The sequence below is a fragment of the Anguilla anguilla genome, chromosome 12 (genome assembly GCF_013347855.1).
Source record: "Anguilla anguilla isolate fAngAng1 chromosome 12, fAngAng1.pri, whole genome shotgun sequence".
Lineage (NCBI taxonomy): Eukaryota > Metazoa > Chordata > Actinopteri > Anguilliformes > Anguillidae > Anguilla > Anguilla anguilla.
In genome coordinates, this window is record NC_049212.1 from 12,387,150 (window position 1) to 12,413,218 (window position 26,069).

The window sequence follows — 26,069 nt, forward strand, 5'->3', positions numbered from 1 at the left end:
ATTGCTACGTGTTCAGCTTGCTTGCTGTTCACCCCTCACCACATCTGGCAGGCCAGCATCGCCAGTTAGCACAAACAAAGGACAACAGAGACAAACACACACAAATCAAATGGCTTAAAAAAAAAAAAAAAAAATTTGACAGGATACCAGCCCAAAAACCACTGATAACATTACATTTGGTAATAGGCTGATTGGCAGCCCCCAAACAAAAGGCAAGAAAGCCTCTATATAGGCTGCAACGCATGTGTAATGAATCCAGGTATCTTCAATCCGCTAACACTGACTCTAGGGGAAATACACTAGGAAAAACACAATTGACCAAAAGGGGGCACCAGAAGAACGTAACAAGGTGTTTTACTGTTTCTAAACACACCCTGAATTGATGTCATCGGGGGTAAGGGTGTGTGCTCTATCATTTGTGTGATTAAGAGGCTCCTGAACTGACGTGCTAGTGTGTTTAATCTACGCGCATGTGTCAGCAGGTGTGTGGAGCAGAAGAGGTTTTCCCATCTAAGCCAGAGAGAAACGGAACAGAGAAAAGCTTCAGAGGAGAAGGGGAAGGGGTAATTATAGGGGTAAACTGAAGCTAGCAGTATAGTAAATGAAATAAGAACAGTTTCAGCAGTGAAGGGTTTTTCAGAGGTTCTACAGTGGACCTGATGTACTCAGGCAAGGATAATATCTGTTGTTACTTAGGCTGCTAACATACTTGAATTTTCTTGCGCTACGTGTATGTGAAGCGATTGCATACTGGGCTGCATTGTTCACATACTCATCTGCTTACTTTTTGTCTGACTGGAAGTTTAAATGGTTTATCCACTAGGGGGCAGATCATGGCATCTCTTGAAATGATTCTGCCATCCTTCCTGGTTTCCCAGAATCAGTCACATCAATTGGCATAAACTCTATACTGCCCCCGCGGTTTACGTGGGTATTGCACCTTGCAGACAAGTGGTGTTTATTTTTGAGAACGTGCACAAAGGACGCTGTGAATACTACATACAAGTCACAGGGTGGTGTGCCAACACCTTAAGAAGTGTCTTTGAATAGGTGCACGTTGTTCTTCTGATTACTACAGCATACATGTACATGAGAATAAGGGCAGGCTAGCTCACATTTCATGCTGGGGGTGGAGAGATGGGGGGGGGGAGTGGGTGTGCATACAGGTATGAAAGGAAATTGTATTCCTGTCATAAACATATCTGAATCTGAGAACTGAAGGATGAAAACATGTACAGTAATCATACCCTACCTGGCATATATTTCCCCCACTATGTGAAATGAGTGAGAAGCAGTACAGTGCCATGTGAAAACCATGATTTTTTCCATTTGGTGATACACCGGAAAAATAAAACTGATAAAATGTATAATTTTATTGGAGATTTACTTTTTGGTGATTTCTTTCAAGGGGAAAGTACTGAATTCAGCCAATAAGCACGGAGTACTAAAACGTAGTTCGGTGGTGTAGTTTGTATTTTAGTGCCAACTCTGAAGTGCAAAACTTTGGCTTCAATCCCCAATCTGATTTGTGAAGAATCCAGACATGCCTGAGCGAACCCACTGAGTCACAGGTCCCAGCACAATAATGCTGTTCCTTCTCCAGCGGTTTTTCATTTTACGTCATTTACTAAAAATCATTTCTTCCTTCAATATATTTTTTTTTCATTCTTTTTATAAATATGATAATAGTGTAGGAACACAAAAAGAACAGGTCATGCCTAGAGAGAGGAAAGAGAGAAAGAGAGAGCACAAGAGTGAGAGAGAGAGAGAGAGAGAGAGAGAGAGAGAGAGAGAGAGAGAGAAAGAATGACCCAAAACAGACAGGATGTGCTATGCTAAGTAGCTGGGGACTAACAGTTTTTAGACAGAGCACAAGGACAAGAAAGCAGAAGATGTAACTGAAGACAGGAATGAGAGCATGCTGTACTTCAGACAGAACACCTGTGAAAACTCGGTCATGCACACCTGTGAACCAAAACAGAAGAAGAAGGAGGAGGAGGAAAAAGCCACAGTTATTCCTTGTTTGTTTCAAGTCGCACCAAACCTTTAATTTACATTCTCAGATGAATGCTGAATACAGTGTATAGTTCATCAAGTTGTCATGGTTTCCTCTTTCCCAGTTCTTCATTCATGTTGCCTGGTTTTGATGGAATTTTGCCTTTGATCTCCCATGTGATGCGCTCAATGGCAGTTCCTTCACAAAGGGCTCAATGTTCATCGATGCATGATTTCCCTATTGACCGATTCGTACTAAATGTGTTTATACACTAATCAAAGTGGAGCAAGGGGAACGACTGCAGGTTTACATACCGAATATCATAATGGCTTAATTTGGCCAAGCACAGTCAAGAAAACAGAGAGAACAGATTGGCAGGAAAAAAAAAAACAAGTACAGTTAAAAAAAAGGAAAAAGAGTACAAACCGCTGCTGTAAAATAAAAAAAAATACAAAAAAAATAAAAAAAATAAAAGAAAACGTGATCAAACATGTTGTATGATTTCACCACAGCAAGTGAGAAATTTAGAGAGGCATGCCAAGATAGATGTATGCACAATCCGTTACACCATTCCTATGTAAGAAACACCTATTTTTAAAAAGTAAAATTCAAAAATTCAAAAAGAACACTTTTTTTTCAGTCCTGCACAATGCCAAAGCATGACACACCACTCTGTCTGGGTAAACGTCAAATACTCCATTGATACTCTTCCGTGCAGATATACATTTAAATGTTGGCCATGTTATTAAAAAGTAGCAAAATTCACTTTCACTTGATGTCTGGAAACCCTCTCCTCCTTTAAGGCAAGTGGTGACCAATATGTCAAAGGATACAGTTGCTTTAATAACATCAGAATGCTAAGTGAATGTGTATTTACTGAGATTATGCTACGGCATGTTAATCCAAATAATCAAACCTTAAGGGAGATTGAATGGACTGCATCACATCTAAAAGACATCAACAATCTACAGCTCTACCAACATCTCAACATTTTGTTTATTCAGTGGCAGAAGTTTTAACATGTAGGCATTCAGTAGTTGTGTTAGTAATCACTATCAATGGGAGCCAAACATGAAAAAGGGTTTGACATACATTACATACATACATACATACATACATACATACACACATTCATACATACATACCTGTACATACATACATACTTACATATAATACATACATGCATACATACATACTGTACATACATACCAAGCAATAAATAAATATATCATATACATATATATGTTTACATCAATTCACAGATGAATTTTCACATATAAACTCTATACATATACAATTAAAAAGGGAATAATAAATAAGGTTCTCTGTACATTTACAACTTCAGGAGCTGACAACACCAGGCTGGCCGTCTCCATGGCCGCCTCTTCCTGCTAGGCCTGCTAAACCACGCACCTTCGGTGTTGTTTGAGGTAAACATTAGCACTTTTTTTTTGTAAACACTTTCAACAAAAAGTGCAGCGAAACAGATTCTGCATCACGACACTGCTTAACCCTTACAACTTCTCAGCCTTTTGGAAGAATGTTCAAGGAAAAAAAACTATATATTTACATTGGGATTATAATCATTTTAAAAATCTGTAGCCATCTTGAGCGGGGAAATGTAATTGTTTGTTTTATGCTTCGGAACGAAGATAAACATATTGGTCACCACCGTGCACCCCTACACATAAACACTCTCTATGTTTAGCCTCTTTTTAAAAATCTGTTAACGCTAAGGTTAGCCCTCAATCTAATTGCAATGCACTTTGTCCTTAACTGGGGCAGGCTGAATGTCATTACGAAGCAAATGGTTTTTTCTGAAATAAATGTAGTGAGTAAAGAAAAATGGAACAGTAGTTTAATGCCATTATTGCCATTCGTAAGGACAAAGCACATTGTGTTTATATTGATTTGTGTCTAAATCTACAATTGCACACTGCTCTAAGCAAATTTGCCCTTTAGATTTCATTTGTTTAAAAAGTTATTTCATCATTACAAATATTGTATGTGCCATTGTGCTCCCTATCAATATACATAGCAAAATATAGTATCAGATTTATAATACCCAGTGGCACATTAATTTAATGTCTGAAATTACATATCCTCTACGTCATAACTTTTTTAAGACACTAAAATGTACTCTTTTAATTCAATCATCTTAAAAACATATTTAAATCTTATTGACAAAATGAAATAAAGAAACAAAACAAAAGAAATGCTAAGTGCCCAGAGTTGAAGTATGTGTATAGATGACAGAGTCACTAAGTCAAACACTAATGTAAAATGAAAGTTCAAAAATTGAGGACACAGCACTAGTAGAAGTATACTGGGAAAAATAAATAAATTGATATTTGTTCTTTGTTTTGGTATGGCGATCATTGCTGAACTGTCCAATCATCTTTGATGCTATTTCCAAGTATTGTGAAAACAATACAATCAAACTGACATAATGTCTCCGTTTTTTCATTAAACAATACAAAAAATAGAAATAAAAATAGAAACAAACTGAACAAACTCATTCTGATGCCTGAAGGTTACTAACACTTTGCGGTGTACATTCAAGAACAATCATATTCCAAAAAAAAGAAGAAAATGTGTGAGCCTTGTAACAATAATAATAATAATAATAATAATAATGATAATAATAATAATAATAATATGCATATGTTACAAATTATTCCTATGTTGCAGTCCCCATGGTCTTCAGTGTAAAGGATGTGTGTTATATAATTTTGATGTGTTCTTATAATTTTTCCTTTGATGAAATCCAGATGTACGGGCCAGACTGTTCCTCTATCACCAGCTTACACTGCGTATAAATGTCCTCTAGAGAGTCCCCCTGCACCACAGCTAAAAAGAGATGGAAACTGTATTAATGACCTCTGCTCCTCCATAACGCACAATGCAAAATGCGCCCAACATTACTGTAAGTAAGATTTATGTTTGTTACCTGTGAAGTACTCTCCAAAGTCCTGCTCCAGCTTCATAGCCCGGTCATATGTTTTCTTGGCCTGGTCCTCTGTTAGTCTCTTATTCATGTCCCTGAAGTAGAAATATTACGGTGTGTGAGACTCCATTACCCAGCATTAACCATGTGTCCCAGATTAGTAGAATCAAACAAGTGATAGCCACATGACAACCAACCTGCCTGACTTGTAAAAGGAATTGCGCAATATATTTACACTTACATTAGCGATTCGATCGACCTGGGCTTTATGAAAATGGCAATGGGGTAGAGTTGTGCTACTTGTAATCGTTTGATGGCATTCCCTGACACATCCAATATGCAGTGCTTTCCCTGCCAGAGAGAGAAATGGGAAAGAGTTTAGTTTAGAACATTTTGAATCTTCTTGAACTTTCTAACCAACCTTCCTTCATGCAAATGTAGGGACTTGAAGAACACACATCTGCAATCCTGAGACAGAACTAATTGTATACTTGTCTATACTAGTAGATCACATTAAAAAATCCCCACTCCAAGTCCAAATGTTGCTATAATTTCTGTAATGATATTGTAATTAGACATAGCCTCAGGTGAGCATGCATTTACTCACACAGAAACACTTAATAGGTCAAAGGTGTATCACAGCTAGCAAAATTTTATTAGGACCTGGTATTCATAGGGATTTAACAAGAGCCAACAAGACAAGACAATTACAATTACTTTAAGGTGTCATTTCAGGTTGTGAAAGCTGACCTCCAGTGAGTTGTGATGTTGTCCGTCAGTCTCTGACAAACCCCACAGTGTTTACATAACCAATTTAGAGTCAACAATTCTGAATTCCCGAAGGCTTTGTTTTCGTTAATTACAGTGGACAATTTGGCAGAAGCTGAAACTGCGCCATTTTGAATCCACTATTTGGACTTTCTGGATCATTTTTTCATTGGTTGAGACAAAACTGCCTTTTCCCTCTGAAGCTGCCTGAGCCAATGAGGACCAGGCTGGCTCTCACCCGTTCAGCCACGTATTTGACGGACTGGACGCTGGTCCCGTACAAGTTGTCATTGTACTGCCCAGCCTCTATGAACTTGTGTTCTTGTATGTCCCTCTCCATCTGTTCTCTGGAGCAGACAAAGTGATAGTCCCGCCCATCCATCTCATACTCCCGCTTGGGCCTGGTTGTGTCTTCAACAACAAACAGAGCAAAGGTACATGAGTATATTGGTCTTCTTTGATCAAACAGAATTTACTGTCATCTTTTTAAAAATTATAGCAAATTTCAACTTATATTGCTAATATTGAGAAGGATTCACAGAAGACATGGTGCAGAGCTCTCCACTACTCACGTGGCACGCACGATCCAAACTTCTCTGGGAACTCTGATATTAGGTCATCATTAATTCGGTCCTTCATTGGTCCCAGAATGATCACTGGCCTGGTGTAGCTTACTGTTCGGAAAACACATGCGTTTCATTCATATAGCTGAGCTCAATAGCTGACATTGGGGGCAATTCAATTCCATAAATAATATTCACATATAAAAACTCTGTCAAATGTTGACAGATGCAATTTAACCCCAGTGTGGGTTTTTCTGAAGACCACTTAAACACATCAGCAGTTACACAGCAGATGAGAACTTACTCTCTTGTCGTATGACAGGCTCGTATGATAGCACAAGGTCCTCTGGACTCCCTGGCAATACAGAAAATCACATTTTTAAAGGAATGCAGAGAGGCCTCTGTGTGAAAATGGCATTTGATGCATGACAGAGGCAGTGAATGAAAGAGGTGTCGATGAGATTAAGACTGGATTAATTCCTGTCCTTCAAATTATACTCAACTTCGGTCAGTTGATTTATGGTGCTGGTATCGCTAGCTTTCATGCATTTGGCATTAAATGACATCACATGTTCAGTCAACAGAAAAGGAATGGGTAAATGTGTTAGCTTGAAACACAAACTGTGGTGAGTACTGAACCCTAACGTCTCAGTCCCAAGTTATTTAACTGCAATGTCAAAACTAAAAGTCACAAAAAAGAAAGAGTAAACATGCATGGTGGCCATGTTAACTAACAGATAAATGGACTGTCATTTAAACCCATGTGAGGCCTCAAACATGTAACTTCAGTTGTTTTTAGAAAAAGAATTTTGTGAAAATAAAGTTTCTATATTCTGAGAACACAGAGGTTTAAGACATACTTAATTGTCTTACTTATCAGAGACATGTTCAGTGTGTGTTGACTTAAAATTGAAAGTTTTCAAAGACTTGATCTGAATACAGTTAGAATAAATCCCTTTACCCTCTTCCAAAGACAACTGTATTTATACATCATAGCCTCAGAAGTTTGGCTTGGTTTTGCTCTATATTCAGAAGATAACTGGAACAGGAATATAACTGGGACTGCTGGGTGTCTGTAGATAATGTAGCAATCTAACTTTGAAGCCCCAGTATTCTCATTTATGAAGCAGAAAAGACATGATAAATGTGGAAATTGCTCTGGGCTACTTTTTTTGCAGAATATAGTATAACCCAGTGCATTATGGGGTACATCCTCCTCATATTCTTCTGTTTCCAGCTTGAATGGCAGAATGGAAAGAGTAGAGGCATTACTGCATGAATATGTGAACACGGGGGAATGGTTATTTGACAGGAACAGTGGCCCTTGAGGACAGCTAATGTTTGGGATGATGTACGCTAGTTGCTTTAGTACCCTTTACTGGCCCTATCTTTGGAAAATCAATGTAATATTCTTCTGAAAAATATTCAGTGTTAAAAAAAAATGGCCATTTGAATCTTGCAGTTATCTGGCTTGAGATGTAAAGTACAGTGAAGGAAGAAATAAACTTCGTTCACCAATCTGTGTCAGAAGAAACATATGACATGAAATATAGTGACACGTCTCTTTTGAAGAACTCTGAGATTCACCTGGATTCACCTGGACTTGGATGACTGAACAGAAAATAGCCACCTGAAGAACAGTATGTTCAACATAGGCCGAAATATGTCCCGAAAATACACCATGACCCACATTTTGTTTTATAATTAAAGTCCATTTTGGGACAGATGACTGTCTCCTTGGATGCCTGTCAATCTCCACAGCTATCCAGATTTGCAGAAGGAAAGACCTAACCCTCTGGAGTTTCTGAATAACATTTCACAGATCATGTTAGCATTAACAGAACATGAAAACAATGTGACTAAGAACTGTCTATTGGCATGGCTTTCTTTTTGCTATTATGCAATAGACTGTACATCAGAGGTCCCAAACTATGACTTTAGAGCCTGTCAGCTGGTCTTTCTTTGCACCTGTAAATCAGCAATCAGATCGGGATCTGGGTCCTGTGCTGTACAGAGGAGACACACTGGAGACGTACATGACTCCAGGTAAGAGACTCAGAATATCTACAGTATTTCAGTGCAGACAGATACTACTGCTATTATGTCAGTGAAGACGAATGTTCTAGAAAATGAATTTGTCACCTCGTGTTACCTCAAGGACTTACTCAGTATCTTTGTTCCAAAATCTTCATCACCTAATCCAGGAATGTCCTGCACAGCAATATCCCAAGAAAGAGAGGGAAGACAGAGAGCGCGGGGGGGGGGGGGGGGGGGCGATTGGGGAGAGAGAGAGAAAGAGAGAAGAGAGAGAGAGAGAAAGAGGGAGAGAAGAGAAAGGTGAGGTCAGGCATGTTCTTCTGGGGTATGGAGCTTGGCCTGCCACACACACACTCAGCTGTCACACCTAAACTCACCTATATCTACACCTATCCTATCCAACAGCCCCATTATTATAAATGACCAGTGTTGCCAAAAGATTTTATATTTAAAAAATATACAAGATCACCATCCTCCACTTCTAAGCACAAATAAAAAGACACAAGAACTGTGACAATTACATATACAGATATACAGTAGAATTATCAAATGAAAATAGAGAAATAAAAAATAAAACAAAAAGTAGGTCCTGTATGTGTGTGTGTGTGTGTGTGTGTGTGTGTGAAGGTGTACTTACATTCAATGTCACTGCAATCCTGCACACCCAGCTCTCTACTCTTGTGGAATGGGAATTTTGGTGAAAAGATGCTGTTTATGAGCTTGTGAGTGAATGACTGTGAGAGGAATAGAAGCGTGGGGCAGACAGGTGTGTCTGATGGTTGGCACACTCACACCAGGAAAGAAGTGACACATGCAGGAAAATAAAAACACCACGCTCACATGAGCACAAATGTGTCGCTCACACTGGCAACCGCACCATGCTCACGCGGGCTAAAACAATCTGCTGTAATAGCGGCAGAAGCAGCAGTGGCCGCCAGCCTGTCACATTTTAGCTCTGGCAGTTTAGCTCTGCAGGAAAATCACCTGTCTGTTGCACTAAGCTCAAAACATAAGCACCAACTGCTGTTGGTTTTGATTCTTGATCAAAGACGGAAATACATTTCAAATGTGAAATTCAAATGCATGAATGAATTAATGAACAAATAAAATATTGAATGCACGAACAAACTAATGAATGAATGAATGAATGAATGAATGAATAACCCCAAAATGCATATGATTATAAGCTCTCATGCACTGAAGAGATTTTGGAATTTTTTAATAGTCATAAGGTCTTCAACAGGTCTATCTTGACGCTACTGTTCTCGGAGCCACCGCTAATGCATATACATGATTGCAGTACACTTGCAGCTCTCAAGGACCCACAGTACCACACAACACAGAGGGGGTGTGGGCACACGGACTGTTATAATGCAGATTTGCTGTATGCAGAGCAGCGAAGGAAACATAAGAATCGTGTTGTGAAAAAAGGGGGTGGAGACAGGACGTGTACAAACAGACAGGCCTGGCATCAGTCAAACTGAACCATGCAGGCGACAGAGCCACAGCAGGGAGTAGAGGGTAGTGTGAACTGAGAAAGGGGGTGTTACTGATGATATTTTTAGATGCTGCATCATTGCATGAATATTCAGGAACGTGCGATTCATGTGCAATCAGGTCAGTGTGAAACAGTGAATTTATTCAGCAGTGCAGATTCAGCACAGTTCAGAAGTCTTAACTTGCTGTGTACATTGTGACCAAAGCTCTCAGATCTGTACAACTGCAAAAAAGTTGTCCCCATGCCCACGTGGGTTTCCTCCGGGTACTCAGGTTTCCTCCCACAGTCCAAAGACATGCAGGTAGGCTAATTGGAGACTCTAAATTGCCCATAGGTGTGAATGGTGAGTGAATGGTGTGTGTGCCCTGCAATATATTGGTGGCCTGTCCAGGGTGTATTCCTGCCTCTCACCCAATCCACACTGGGATAGGTTCCAGCACCCCCCGTGAACCTGCCCAGGATAAGCGGGTAGAGATAATAGTTGGATGGATGAATATTTAATCTAAATACGTGAGTCGTCCTGGCTAAACTAGATAACACTGGACTAGACAACACAAGGGAATCACTGTTGTCCAGATTAAAATTAAGATTATTAAATATTAATTTCTGGAAAGAAGAACAATTTTAATTAATTTTCAAATTATTTATTTTATTTCCTAATTAAGTGATTAGGAAAGTCATAGGAAAACAGATGTTGTACCCAAATGCAATGCAAGGATTGGTCATTTGAATATAGGATAATACAGCTGTGATATAGATTTCATGGGTATGCTAAAATGTACAGTGTCAAACTTATATTTGATCAGATCTGGAGTCGAAATAACACTGAACAGTTTACAGTCTGGTATTAAGAGAAGCTACCATCATTTCAACAGATATTCATTTCTTCCCACTGGAGAAGCTGTGCAGTTGCCATGGATACCAAGGAGCCCATTTATACTTATTTGTGTGTGCATCAAATAATTCCTTAATTGTCTAAGTAGAGCTGCCACTGGTAATGATTGCATGCTTAAATTAAATTTTCTTTGTGATAGATAATTTGACTGTCGAAGGCTATGAAAATCTGTCTATTACAACAAATTTTAAAAAACTGCTGACTTTCATCCATCCCATTGAGTGGTCCCAATCAACCACTATTCTCCCTGTATTTGAACCTTCAGAAACAGTAGATAAGAAATTCTGCTTCTTGACACATTTCACTACAATAAAACTGCTTTAAAACATTGCATTTAAAACATGCTATCTCTAAACGTTCAGTCATTTCAACTGTTGCTGTTTATTTTACTGTTATACAAAGTCTACATTTGATGAAATGACCTCAATTAGAATACTAGATTTAACACTGAATGCTTTATTCTGTTAATGTGGAAATCAATGTTTTCATTTTTTTTGGCTTTAATAAAGACACTGCTGTTTCTGCCATTGTAATCCAGTGTAGAGTTGCCGTCTCAAATTGGAGCCACTTACATACAATCCTGATTTAGAAGACGATTGGCTTATTAGCAAACACATTCTTAGCTGTACATAACTCACATCAGAGTCAACCTTGGCAGTACTGTAAAGTGATCAGGTTGACGTGTGATGGGGTCACAAGGCCAAACATGCTTCATGACATTTTGAAGCATGCTTGTAAAGACACTGGATAATAATCCTGTCTGTCCCACTCTAATTCTCCCTGCTCTAATTTAGCTTGGTGAAACCATTCAGAAACGTATTTTGTTTGTAATCCACCCAGTGGTTTGCTTACCCCCTTGGAATCAAGAGTTCCTAGTTTGGCGTTGAACTTGACCGTCTTTAGACGTGCTCGCTCCTTCCTCTCCACTCTGGCAAACGAAAAGGTAACCAACCAGTCTAGTCAATGCTGTGACCCCCCCAAATCAGCCACAACAATCATTCCACTTCTCTTCCCTATTTATAGCACAAGTCTTGTAAAATTGTATTTACACCATTATCTACACCTTGGCACTTCACACCTCACTCAATGACGTCAATTGATTTGACTTCATATTTCTATCAATTCTACTTTTGTCTGTATCCAATTTCCACCTGAACTGTGTCAGATGTACAGCATGTTCATGTAATTACATTTGACCACACATCATTATTCATTCTTAGTTTCATTCAAATTGTCTATCAGTTCCAGATTTTGCACATAAACAAGCTAATGGACAAGTGTACCGTATGCATTTGAAAAGACAACTGAGCATAAGAAGAGGTGGAAAGAAGAGCAAAAGGCTGCTGGGACTGAGTGGACTGTCCCCATGGTAACCCGGGATGGCGTACCTGCGCTTGCTGGGGATGACCCCCATCTCCTCGCTGTCCCCGTCCGGCGTCACCATGCGCGCCTGCCACCACTCATCGTCCGAGGCGTTGATGACGTGCAGGATGTCTCCGTACCTGAAGCTCAGACCTTGGCTGGGCAGCCCGCTGTCCTTGGCTCGCTCGTACTCAAACAGTGCCCTAGGATCACCAATATATCAACCAATCAATCAATCAATCTGTCAATCAATCAATCATCCAAACAAGCAGTCAGGTGGCCAGTTAGCTGATTAGTCAAATAAGTACTTAATCACTGAAGCAGTAAGTCATCAATCAATCAATCAATCAGTCAAATGAGCAGTTAGTAATTCAATCAAACAATTAACCAACCAACGACTCAAATATGCAATAAATCAAGTGAATCAAACAATCAACCAACTAATCAATCCAGCCATCAAAATTGCATTTAGTTTTATTGTATTTTTATAACTGTGAACAGAACACACATTTAGTTCTATACAGAAATTGTAAAACCCAGGGAGAAACCTAAAATTGTTAACATAAAATATTAAATACATTTTTAAAATATTAATGCAATAAAAATACACATATAAATGAGAAAAAAAACTTTCAAACATACTTCTCCACAAGTTTCAACAAGATGGCTATCAAAGTTAATATTAATAAATCAGCTCTCACTCTGCAGCAGCATATTGCCTTATTGATATACGCCCAGTTACCACCAGCAAAATGACTGGGCTGAAGCACTATGACCATGGGAAAGACACATGTTGGCATGGCAACCACATGCTGTTGATACATTTCAGACAAACATGAACAGGGAGCGCAGGCTCAGACACACATGCACATACATGCACACTTACATTCCACTGACCATTTGTCAGAAAATGTGTTTATGCTTATTTAAATCTTTCATTACAAGTAAAAGATTTAAACTTACATAAAATGATTTTTGGATAAAGCAGTCAAGACCAGTTAATAGAATTTACTTGCCCTAGCACCTGTTCCCTGATTTTTTCCACTTTCTCCTCCACCCCTAGGGGAGTTTTATGTAAACAAAATACAGAGCAGCGAAGCAACAACAGGTGTCTTCGATGGTACATTCTGATGGCACATTCAACATTCACACACACACACACACACAAATACAATTGAACAACAATTTTGGCTTTAAAAAAGCAATTTTCTAGATAATGTGGTCATAAAAGAACAGAAGGCTGTGGGATGGATTTTGAATAGTGCTGCCATGGAAACCTGGGAATACTGACGCCAAGGAGGCTATTATTATGAATGTTTAAAACAGAATGAGGCATTGTCCTGACAGGTGTAATAAACACGCATTAGAATTGAATAACTTTAAGGTTCCGGGGGAAAGTTCAGGTGAAGTTGCATGCATTGGGAAACTGACTCAAACATTTAATTAAAGCAATGGAAAACTTCATGAATATTTTCCAAAATTAAGTTTCTTAATTTGATTTTAAAGAGGATTCTTCAAAAATGCACATGGCACACAAAAGGCTATTTACATACCCAAAGTCCAAAATTACAAGCATTACTGACCCACACAGACAAGAATGCAGTAGAATAGTGTAACGGACTGATTAATAAAATCAGCTGTGACACACACTAGATTCTGCACCGGAAACTTGATTTGATGCTGGATAGACTGCCATTTTAGCTCTGAGGTATATGGCTTCTAGTTGTATGGGGAGTTCCAGAATATTCCAGGATGTAAGAACCCAGCATTGCCATGGTGATGAGCGATAAGCATAACTGCACTGAAGCAATGGTGTGTGAGATCATAGTCCAGCCAGCAAGAAAGAGAAAAAGAAAAACGTCTGATGAGATCCCCATTTTAACTGAATGCGAACTTATAAGTCTCCATTAACAGTTACAAAATTTATATCCATTTTTATTCACAAGAAAAAGAGAAAATTATTTTAGACTGAAGATTTCAGCACCTGAAGCAACAAAATTTGCAAACCCACTATGTATACCTATACCTGCATAAGAATGCTTTATTCCAATGGAGACAAAGACACAATGAAAAATAACAAAGACAACACAAACAGCCTGGATGTATATGGAAAGCTTTTTCACTCTGACTGTAAGCGACCAATAAGGAAAGCCCCACAGTACCTGACATAGAGCGAGCGCTTCTGATTGGTCCGCAGGGAGCCGCATGAGCTGAGGCTGTGGTTCATCATTTGTTCCCTCAGGTCATGGATTTTGGCCTCAAAGCGGCTGTATTCTGCAACAGACAAACCAGACCGCGGTCAAAACAACAGAATGTGGTACAAATCTGAGTGGAACCTCCTGAGTAGGCATTTAAGTAGGGTACTGTGTCACATGCTTAGCATTTGCTTTGCAGATGCCCTTACTAAAAGAAGGTTATCTTGTTGATATATTAATTAATATGTGACAATACAGAATTTACAAGAAACACTATTTCAAGTATTTCCAAATGCTCTAAGGATGGACAAGGTGTAGTAAACGTGTCCACATTCATTCATTAAATTCTTCTTTTTTAAACTCAAAGGAGGTGACAATCCAAATGGGGTCAGTATTCACTGAAAAAAATTCAGGGTTATCCACCTGTTCAAGGATGTAAAAAGAGTGCCTCATCCAGGAATCAAACCCGCGCCCACTGGGTAACAAGCCCAGAGTCTCGGCCACTCTGCCACTCATCCCAAAGTAGAACCCAAGCCAGTTGCTCCCAGGCAGCAAGCCAGCAACCGTAACAGTTCTCTGAATCGCTGTGTACTCGGTACCATCTGTACAGCAAACAAAAAACTTTCCCCAGACTTTCCCTTCGAAGCACGGCGAGCACCAGGGTTGCCCTGTGAGCAGATAGCGTCCTCGCGGCTCAGCCACGGCGTGGCGTGAGCACATCGGTACGCGGATAAAACGGCCTCACTGCACAGCACACAGGTGGAAATGCTCCTCCCTACACACTGTCCTCTCACTTCCCCAGAGGGATGATGGATGTGGTCAAATGATAAAGACGTTTGGCAGGGGTGGCTCCAGAAACATATCCACCTGTTGATTATCTGCAAGGACTACCCCTGCGGTTTCCCACCCGAAGGCAATTGTCACTGAATGTCATTTAAAGAAAGGATATGTTTGTGGGCTAATCATCATTCATACATGTCAAATTAAAAGTGTGTGTGTGTGTGTGTGTGTGTGTGTGTGTGTTTGCGTGCGTGTGCATGTGTGTGTGTGATTGTGTGTATATGCCTGTGTGTGTGTGTGTGTGCGTGTGTGTGTGTGTACGGTCTCATTACAGTGCTATTACAAGAAATCTATAATTGGGGTTTGCCATTATTTTATTGGTCAAACTGCAGTGTAAAAAATAAGTTTGATGTGTATGTTGCCTGTGGAAACAAAGTTGTATTACTGCTGAAAGACCAGAAAATATAGATTATTCTACACTAAAGAGGAGTCATTAAAACTAATGAATTCTACATTAACTCAACACAACAATTGCAGCAAAAATTGAAGTTAACGTGTCAGTAATTTTATGTGAATGCTTTTCATTTTTCATTTAAAAGAATTCAAAAGGTGCGTCGACCAATAGAGGCATGCTAGATAAGAACAGCAAATTATTTCCATGTGCTGATTTAAATATTTGTTTACCTTCTGAATGCAAGACAGGATCAGTTTCATCATCATCAGAGAGGTTCAACCCAAGAATGAACACTCGCAAAATGCAGACAGAATACTATGAAAATCAAAAATCAAAAACCCTAGATTGGAAGAAAACTAATCCTACAACACTAAGTTTGCAGCTGAAACAGTATAAATGACAGAAGAAACACATTTAAAATGAGGAAAATGAAAATGGGGAAAATGAAAATTAGGACAGCAAAAAAACTGCGAAGGGCTGTCATTTTAGATAAATATTGTATTATTTTTTCAACAGTGTGACTCACGCCTCTGAAACGGATTGTATTATTTGTGTGCGTGTGCATGTCTGAGCATAAACCTACTTCATTACAGTCATACCTGTTTGTGCCAGCACTGACAGGAAAGCTGATTATGCAGAAGAATTCAGTATCCGTCCCTTAGGAGTGAAACACTATGCCACTTCACTGTAAAGACAATGCTGTCTGCACCAACCATCTCTGGGTAATGACCAGGGATCAACTGCCTCCACGTGAAATGAATTGTGCTATGCTTGCACAATATATTATTCTATTTAGGTTATATTTTGGTTTTGCTTATGTTAGCTTAGGCACTTGATCTACAGTGGCAAAACATAGAGTATTCGCTATAAAAGTTTCTGTGTTTTCAATTACTTTTTTTTTTCTTGAGACAGTATATTATTGTATGAAATGTATGGATAATGTACATTTGTGTGCAGTATTTTAGGTTTCTTGAAGGAAGACAGGTGATAGAAAGGAGGAAAAAAAAGTATCGACAGGCCTATAAAGTCCCATAAATGCAGTCGGTCTGAGTCATGCAGTTATCAAACTCAGCTTAGTAACCAGCACTATTTACATTGACCTGCAGAGATGGAACATTTGAAAAAAAGACAAATTTTAAGTTTACTACATCAGGACAGATCTTCATGGAAACCCACAGAAAGAAATGCAATCTTTAAACTATAATAAAGCACATACACTGAGAAACAATGAGCCCCACAGGTTGATGTCAGATCTCACTGGCAAACTTACCTTGACAGCACTGTGCAGCGCTTTGAAGTCCTATGCAGCTGTCAGCATCTGTAAAACCACTACTCCAGAGGCTGCTATAAACCTGCCGTGGCCACAGAAGAACCTGCCGGAACAGCGCATTTCTGCACGCGCTCACTGAGCAGCGTGTGAGAGGAATCTCAGCCGTGTCCTTCCCGAACTCCGGCAGCGAGCTCCGCTCACGGTTCTGATGAACACGCCCCTCCCCCTCCCCCCTCCCCCCTCCCCACCGAGAGCTGACTGCCAGCAGCCCACAACCTGCGCAGTGATTGGTCCCCGATAAACGAAGCTCACGGTGGAGCGTGCTGCATACTCCCCTCCCTACCGCACTAAGCAAACCCCAGCCAACCGGTGAGACCCCCCCCCTGCCTTCAGGGTGCAAAATGACCAGGGAAACGTCAACTGCTCATCGATTGTTCTTTGAGATCGGAGACTGAAACTCTGCAGGGACGGTAACTGATCTGTGTGCACTCATTTCTTGACATATCTGCAGTTAATGGCACCCAGTAACAGTGATTGATAGGCTGATATTGGCCATAAAAGAGAGAGAGAGAGAGAGAGAGAGTGAGAGAGAGAGATTGAACAGAGAAGATATCAACACTCCACATGCAGGAGCCATGTGATTTTCCACATAATCCAATGAGACAGGATAATAAATAAAAACTCTAAGCACTGTTGCATAAAAGTCTTCTCAGTAATTTAATCGTCTCATTCCATACTTGTAATACCTTAGCTACAATCAGTCAGTTATTTTCTCCAGTACTTCATGGCAGGATTAATCCAGTACATGTTGGGATATTGAATCACCCTTTTTCTACTTCATAGTTTTCATCACAGGATTATATGCAAAGCTCAGAATTCAATTCTTCATAACAAATTACAGTTCCCTGCAGCCCTAATACCAGAACAAATCCAGAGTCCTTTGTGATGCTAACTCCTAAGGCTATAGCGTAGCCCTGCCAACCCTGTCGCCGGATGGAGAGTTTTTGCTTTTGGCTCCTTAGGAACCCCTAATCGACAAAGTGGATTGACAATTACATTAAAGTAACACCCTGGAAGTACTCAATTCAACATTCAGCCTCTCGATACTCCAACCCAAAATCTGAAACGTCCATCAAGCCGTGCAGTTAAGCACAAATGAAGCAAAACCAAGAAACATCTCTGGTGCTCCAGAACTAGGGATGCCTGTTCTTCCTATATTTGCTTAAGAATACCTTTAACACCGTTGGGCCGACAACTGAAGTATGAACTTTGATCTGAATTATGAAATCAGCCTACCTTCATGTTGTGTCACTCCATTTACTGTAACTGACAATCCGCATCAAGCAAAGTAAGAGTTGGTTGCCAGTGGAGACGAGCTCAACGTTCCTATTAATATCGCTGACACTAAAACATAATACCGCGATTTGTTGTGAGACCAAGGGAAGGAATGTGACGGGAAGTAAAATTTTTCAGCAAATTATAAAAGGGATTAATCAACCAATAAATTCTTAATAAGTCCGGACCTGTGAAGTTGGCGCTAGGGTTCCTGAGATGTCCCAACAGAACTCAAAAACGACTGGAATTCTGTTCCACAAGTGTCACCTGACCAAGGTCACCGAGAGTGACATCTGCTCAGGTACATCTCTATAATTTCATAGAACAAAGCACAAACGTAAACATTGTTATGTGTGTAATATCTCTTCAGATGTGGCCTTTCTATTTCACCGTGTGCAGTTTGCGCAGGAGGCTTTAGTGATTAAGGGACTAAACCTTTAACTGCAAGATCTGCAAGTTCAAATCTCCACTAGGGATTCTTGTACATGACCCCACACAATTAGCCCAAATTTCTTCAGGAAGTACTTGGAAATATGCATGTTATTAAATTAAAAATGTTAACTTTGTTAGAAAGTTCCATACATAATAAGGCCATCTGTTAAGAAAATATATTTCCCCAGGGTAGGTGGTCCTGGAGTGTTAAATATGTTTATGGAATTTGTTCCATCCAAACTTGATTGCACAGCTTTGTTGATTATTAGGATTCTATATCTGAACATCAGTCTCAATAAGAGCGAAACGCTCCAGCTGTTTAATCATACTTAAACCAATTATGTAGTGAGGTGCTCATAAAACAGGGGCGGGGCTGCCTTACCCTGCATTACACAAGCCAAAACGTTCAGCGGATTCATTTCAGAGTTCGTTCTTTCTGTTCAGCAAGGCAGGGACCGGTACAGAGAGGAAAGAGGACGAAGCATCTAAAGGCCTACGGAGCATCTCAACTCAAGAACAAACAACAGGTGGATTTCTAACACGGTCTATACTCAGGAAAATAATGGCTTTGCTTATAAGTAAATTATTCAAATTTCACTAAATTCCCACCATCCAGATAGGTAAATTTTACAGACTGAGACACAATTATATCACAACAAGACAGTCTGTCTCAGAACAGAGTACTGGGAGTTTTAGTTTTCATGGCAGTCCGAAGTATGGAAAGGAAATGAGACAATTCCATAAAATATTTTACAACTGGAGGAGCAACATTCACTAAGATTACAAAGTCATTACGACCGACAGCGGATTAGAAATTCAACAGACAGAGCAATGCCAAAGAAATGACCCCCTCTGAATTGACTCCCTCTGAAATTATTCTTTCTGAAATGACTCCATTTGAAGTGACCCCCTCCGAAATGACTCCCTCTGAAAGATCAGAAGGACAGAACACTGACAGAGGGGAGGTCAGGGCCGAGGGCTGAAGGGCCTCAGCATTGGTTTCCATGCGATTGTGGTGGCGAAGGGCAAGTATTCGTGATCCAAGCAGGTATCATCACCTCTACATCATGAACCTATGAACTTGTTGTACGTCGCTCTGGATAAGAGCGTCTGCTAAATGCCTATAATGTAATGTAATGTAATGTATCAGCTGCTCAGCCTGCCTTCTGAATGGCCATTTTGTTTCTGTTCCTGTAGTTCTGTTCTTCACTATACACTCCCATTTATTTCCCCCGGTCATTTTGTTCATACCCTCTGGAGAACGTCCACTGTGAAATTCTATGTGACAACCTGACTGTAAACGGCACCATACTAAATAAGTACTGATTGATCTATTTTTTAAAAAGGCAATCTTGACCAATGTCATTTTAATATGATCTATCTCAATTCTTCTGCTTCACAAGTAAGTTCAAGGACCCACAATCTCCACGCCTGTATTTTCTGTTTATTAATGAACCCCATAAACTGTATTCCTGCCTGAGAGGAGGAGGGCAAGGAGAGCAATAAATCATCCAAACGACTGCAGTTATCAATGGATTCCTTATTAATACAATCTCAGCAATGTTCACTGTGATTAATCTCCCACAATTCCAGAGTCCCTCATTAAAGCCAATGTTCCCCAATCCAATCTAAGACAGACAGAGGACATATACAGTATGCTTGCCAACATTTTGTGAGGCTCAGAATTCTGTAGGGTACAGCTTCTCTGAACATGCAAGGAGGTAATTTATAATAACAAAGCCCATATTTGCCCCTGGAGTAACCACCTGGACAGATTAAAATGCAAACACATTCCACAGCACCGTTTTATATATTCTTTATAAATGAGACCCATAGGGTTCACAAAGGAAATGGAAATCTGGACATTTTCAGGACGAGTAAATGTGCCTTTATTATGAAAGCCATTCCTTTATTCACAATAAAGGGCATAATCCTCCTCTATAAGTATATGTGCATTTAAATCATTAGGCCATGTCTAAAACCAATTATTATAAGTCTAAAAACAAGCAGTTATATTTCATCTTTTTTTCACACATTTGTGAGTGCCACTGCCTTCCATACCCATGTTTTTACTTGTAGCTTATAACTGCAATTTAAAGATTAAAAAACACAATTAACTTTTGGCTGCAAACCACTCTGCTAGTTTTCTTTTTTCGCAAGAAGCACATCTGCACCCCAGCTCTGTTTAGCCACCCTGACTGAGATCTATATCAGTCATTTCCCCTGCCAAACAGAGTCCAGCTGGCAGTCCACAGTAGGAAACAGATGGGAGGTTTTCCTCTCCAGAGTAATTCAGAGTAATCCTGCAGAGTTTGGGCATGCATCTCAGAGTTCTCCGTCATGGCTTCTGTGATGTATACTGAGGGTGAATGTGAAAGCATCATATTTGTTATTTGTTTCAGAGGTCATCGGGGAGAGAGACTACACTACCCGAACGTGAACCAGACAGTAAAACCGAGAATGCAATAAACTCAGCGATGCCCTACCGGCACCTTCCCATCAATCACTCTTTCCCAAAACTATCAGCACATATCCCCAGAGTAAAAAAAAAGAAAGAAACAGGCCACTAAGTCCCAATTCTAATCTTGCTGACCAATTATGATGAATCACTGCCTATTTGAAAATAAGTACATACAGCGTAATACCATCGTGTTATAAATGATACGTATAGCGCCATTGCATTTCTGAGAATATGTTGTCCATTTTGAGAAACCGGACAGAAATGCTTCAGTTGGAGAGTGAAATTAAACCAAAGCCCCAACACGTGTGGAATGTACGAGGTGTGGCTTATATATGCTGTGTACCACCTATTGTTTTTATGACCCAGATACACGTTGGTCTGTTTAATTTCCTTGTTCTAGCCCATTTAAAAAAGGCTTTTAATCCATGGAGAGTGCTTTGGCCTTTCTCCTTGGTACTGCACTTTTTAAAGTTTATCCACCTTCCACATGCGGGGTCTTCTTCAAGGACTGTTGCTCAGTGTTTGTCTACCTGCCTGACCAATGAGCGACTGTTGTTCCTAGAGCCATGCAACACTTCTTTTTCAGTTATTCGAACCCCAACCGAGGATGTTTCTATTCTGTAAAATACTATGTTCATAAATTGTTGTTGAAGTATGTACTTGCTGTTACTTCCATTCGTATATATAGGTTTTCATTTTTCTGAATTTTTCAGAAGGGTCAGTAATTGAAGGAGGAACAATGATGTATTATTGGTTAAACTAGGGACAAGTTAGAATATTTTACATACATATTATAATATTATATATATATATATATATATATATATATATATATATAATATATAGAAGATTCAAACATTCATCCAAGTGCACACTTATTGGCAACGTGGCAAATTTGTGTCGCAATTTTTATTGCCACATTTATTTGGCACCATGAATTTCTTTTAATGTTGACTGTCGTTAAAGCTGGAGTACACAACAAGGATTTTGTGTCAACTAACGCTGAATTATTTATTCAGCTGAGTAAAAATATTTAAGGTACGCTTGCAGTCTGTGGCTGGAGGTAATGCTTATTCAGCTGAATCATCTTGATTTTACAACTGTATAAGCACCACCTCCAGCCACAGACAGCAAGCGTACCTTAAACATTTTTACTGTGCTGAAGCACAGGAGTGAACCAGCGTAGTCCATAGAGCTGTCAGAAAACTACAACTAAGGTAACTGGTTGGTACAAAAAGTAGCACGCAGACTAGCCCTCCAGGACCAGAGCTGTGCGCCCCTGAGTAGAATATTAGAAGAATCTACAATGTTCAGTGACAGCTGAGAATGTCCTGACCAGAATAGCCTATTCGCTGAAAATGCAGGAAACTAATCTTCTGAACAAACTCTGCCCAACTGTAAATGCCTCAGTGAGCTGAATAAAGCCTCCAAAGAGGTTCCGAGTGTTTGCAGGACGAGGATGATAATTCTGTGATTATGGCTGATTAGAGTAGTGGTTCTCAAGCTGGTCCAGGGGGAACCCCGTGTATACTGGTTTTCATTCCAAACAATCTCTTTCTCAGTCAAGGTTGCTGAACATGTGTTTCAGTTCTTTTGTCATTTTTTAATGACATTTGCAAGATCTTTGAAGTCATCATTATCTACCAAATAGTTAGTATTAGTGGCCATTTATCCACATTTTCATCAGTAATGAGTCTGCTAATTCACCTGTTTTTCATTTGATCGGTTATTTTATTAAATGTTTGTTCCTCTCTTTATGTAATTGTTTGCACTGTGAATATGGGACTTTTATTATTCTTCACAACATGCATAGCTGTTTCTGACATAATGCGACTAAAAGAGGGTAAATCATCCCTCCAGACATGAAAAGCCTAATTAATAAAAATGAACAGCTTGTCAAAATTCTGGGATTGAAATTGTGCCTGGAACAAAAACCAGCACACACAGGGGTCCCCTGGGACCGACCTTGAGAACCACTGGATTAGAGGCACATGGTGGGCAGGGAAAGTTCCAGAAAAGTTACGTAACGGAGGTACAGTACATTTCCAGCCATAGCCTTCACCACCAGCCACAAGCCAGTGAGAGACACCGCCAACATGCTGACCTACAGATAACTGACCCCAGCCAAGGGCAACCAATCAGACTCCTGGTCTCTCTCTAGGGAGTTATGTCACCTTGTGCAGGTGACACCTACACGTGTTCACACGGTACTGAGATTCTCAACTGCATGTGCAAACACAGCGCTTCCTGTTTCTCTGACCTCGAAGGACAATGGCCGTGGTTTGAGGAAGACAGCAACAGGTCAGGGGTCAGAACAGAACACATAGCGCTTCTCTCTTAAGCACCAATAACATGTCTCCATAACATGTGCATGCTCTGTGCTTTTTATGTCTTTTGTGCAGGTTATTCAGTGCATCCAAGTTCAGCTTTGGACCACATAGAGGTACAGCTGAGTCCTTACAAGCTGTGGGAATGTGACCAATGTTGCCCAATTACTCTCACACAAAACCTGATTATTAGTATGTTTACATGCAGTACAATATGCAGCCAATGCATTTCACAAGAAGTTTTTTGTTCACAATAGTTTTCTAAATCAATTTTTGATTTTATTTTAATGTGTTCATTTTTATTTTTTTAATCTGGCTCCAGCCAATGTAACAACTTGATAAAATTTTGAATAAAGGAACAGTAGAAAACTGCACATTCAAGTTGCCATGACGCTGTTAACAAGCTTCCTAGCTCTGGCAAGCACTGAGTCATCATCAAATATTCATCCTTTATAAAGAGTTTATTTTTCATGAAAGGCATGATATAATTCTTGCAGAAAGGTTACTGCATAGCAACACATATGCTTAATGAACCTGACATCCAAATTATTTCCAACCAAAAAAAAAATGTTACGACATTATTTACGAGACTTCCTGAAGCCACTTGTTAAGCAATCAATCGTGGCACCTTAGGAATCTCAAATAATGATTCAATTATCAGAGACATGAATCATCTTATCCAAGACGGCCCAGTTGGAATGCAACTGATTGAACTAATCATCTCTAATTAAAATATAGTTGATTTTTCTGTTTCAGTTCCTGGCTTTGAGAAGAAAAAAAAAACCTGCACCCATACCAGCCCTGCTTTAAGAAGGTCATCCTGCCAGGTTTAGGAACTTGTACCGTCACAACAACCAGCTCTGCAGTCACTGTAATTGAATAACTGTCACATTCCTTTGAATGCTTGCCAGTGATCACTACAGAGCAGCAGACTCTTACCTACAGCCTACACCCTGAGGACAATAAATGAACTGCAGGTCGAATGCTCCCAAGGTCACATGTGCAAGAAATTCACGTGGCCTTAGTTTTTGGGGACTGAATAATTACAACCTTAATAATGAAGCAGTCAACAGCAAGAAACTGTGAGGGAACAAGGAGAAGAAATCACAACTATGTAGGCTCAACTTGACTGTAGGCATTACCTCTTACTCAATCTTTAATTTTATGTTGCCACTGTCATTCCTGCTGACCACTGATATCATCTAAACCTGAACTTCAGTTGCTAACTATGCTAAATAAGATCCATAGAACTGGCAGACATCCATCATTTCACCATTGGTGATCTACATTACAGATGTACCTTTGGTAATCCATGTGTGCATGCCCTGTGCAACCTCTCTGTAGGCCCACATGCACAGTAGTACAGCAAACTTTGTTCTCAGAAAACAATTACACCCAGGAGAAATGCTTGGCTGGGTGGACCAAGCATTCTTCAGTCTGTCTCAAGGGAACTATCCATTTACTGAGGGCTAAGCTTGTCCAACAGCTATGGACCCCACTGAAACTCAGATAAACCCAGGACCTTCTGGATAAATGGGTTCAGTGATATGGCAGTGTATGGAAACTGTTCACAGTGCCCTTCAGAAGCCCTCTGTCTGTCCCTGTTGAATCACAACTGGGACCCAGGTGCCGATCTCACGAACCTGGTGCCGATGGAGCATCCCGTCTGTGGCAGCACAAAGCAAGCTCTGACGGGTGAAGAGAGAGAACAGTTATCAGAACCTGCTTCTATCCACCGTTACTGGGCTGGTCAAGCACCTGCACACAATGGCAAACAGCTAGCGCGAACGCTATCCATGCTCCCTCCACATTTCTCTGACCCCGGCCCAAACAATGATTCGTCCGGGTCGTGTCCGAGTCACAGGCAATGCAGATCCAGCATGGGGTACGACATCTGATCTGGACAGGACCACTGTCCTTATCAGTGTCCCAGGCAAAAATAAAAGGCGTCAGATGCAGCATCTCTAGGCCTATTTATTTTATGCTCATCTTCCAGGCACTGTAGCACACTTCTCAACAGACCCCATGCCCCACATTCCCACAGGTAATTCAACACCACCCACACCCCCCCAACCGGCCCCTACACCCAACGCTGCTGTGTGCAAACACACCCACTCACACCGCCAAAGGAGGAAGGACTCAGCCATCTCTCCACAGCGACTCAATTTTACTGCGGAGTTGCACCAGTGTTATAAAACTGCCAATGGAAAACAAGGAAATGTACCCAAAAGGGTGAATAACAAACGAAGACGGAGGAAGCCATTTTGGAAACGCGCCAATTGAGTTTATCGATTTTCTGTAGTTGAGAAAGCTACGACCCAAGTCTTCTGCAGGAGACACAGACTCAAAATCCACTTGAGTTCACCTGAGTGCACCAGAGTCATTTCGCTCAGCGCTCACTTCATTTTAACGGCAGCGGTCAGCGTTTGAGCGAGCCGATCGACGGGAAACGACGGCGTGCCCGTTTCCCAGGGAGACACCCACCTTCCGGGCGGTACTGGGCGATGATGGTCACCGTCTGGCCCGCCCCCTTCAGGGCGGAGGCCGCCTGCTCGTGTGTAGCACCCCGCAGGTCGATGCCGTTCACCTGCAGAGGAGCGCAGACACATGGAGACACACAAGCCTTAGAGCACGCACGCACACACACACACACACAGACCGGAACGTGACGATACAGCGGCTTCATTTAACTTCCCTTCTGTTATGTAATGAAGGGCAGATGGAGAGAGTGAGAGAGCATGAGAGAGAC

The 26,069-nt window shown here is 40.4% G+C and overlaps 1 protein-coding gene across 14 annotated transcripts in view; it reads right to left on the reverse strand.

Moving 5' to 3' along the window:
• Positions 1–2,968: 2,968 nt before the first annotated feature.
• LOC118210279 (disks large homolog 2-like) overlaps positions 2,969–26,069 on the reverse strand; it is a 128,961-nt gene continuing 105,860 nt past the window's right edge. For 8 of the 14 annotated variants that reach the window (XM_035386317.1, XM_035386318.1, XM_035386315.1 and 5 more), the window contains 12 exons: positions 25,805–25,907; positions 24,964–25,008; positions 14,229–14,340; positions 12,093–12,269; positions 11,557–11,632; positions 8,440–8,485; positions 6,579–6,629; positions 6,284–6,385; positions 5,950–6,122; positions 5,185–5,294; positions 4,947–5,038; positions 2,969–4,846 (listed from right to left, as the gene is read on the reverse strand). In XM_035386317.1, the coding sequence (XP_035242208.1) occupies positions 4,740–4,846; positions 4,947–5,038; positions 5,185–5,294; positions 5,950–6,122; positions 6,284–6,385; positions 6,579–6,629; positions 8,440–8,485; positions 11,557–11,632; positions 12,093–12,269; positions 14,229–14,340; positions 24,964–25,008; positions 25,805–25,907 (1,194 nt within the window). In that variant the 3' untranslated portion in view covers positions 2,969–4,739. Of the gene's footprint in view, positions 4,847–4,946; positions 5,039–5,184; positions 5,295–5,949; positions 6,123–6,283; positions 6,386–6,578; positions 6,630–8,439; positions 8,486–11,556; positions 11,633–12,092; positions 12,270–14,228; positions 14,341–16,765; positions 16,960–24,963; positions 25,009–25,804; positions 25,908–26,069 lie in introns of those variants that run through there. The other 6 variants (XM_035386327.1, XM_035386325.1, XM_035386322.1 and 3 more) reach the window with 2 other exon arrangements.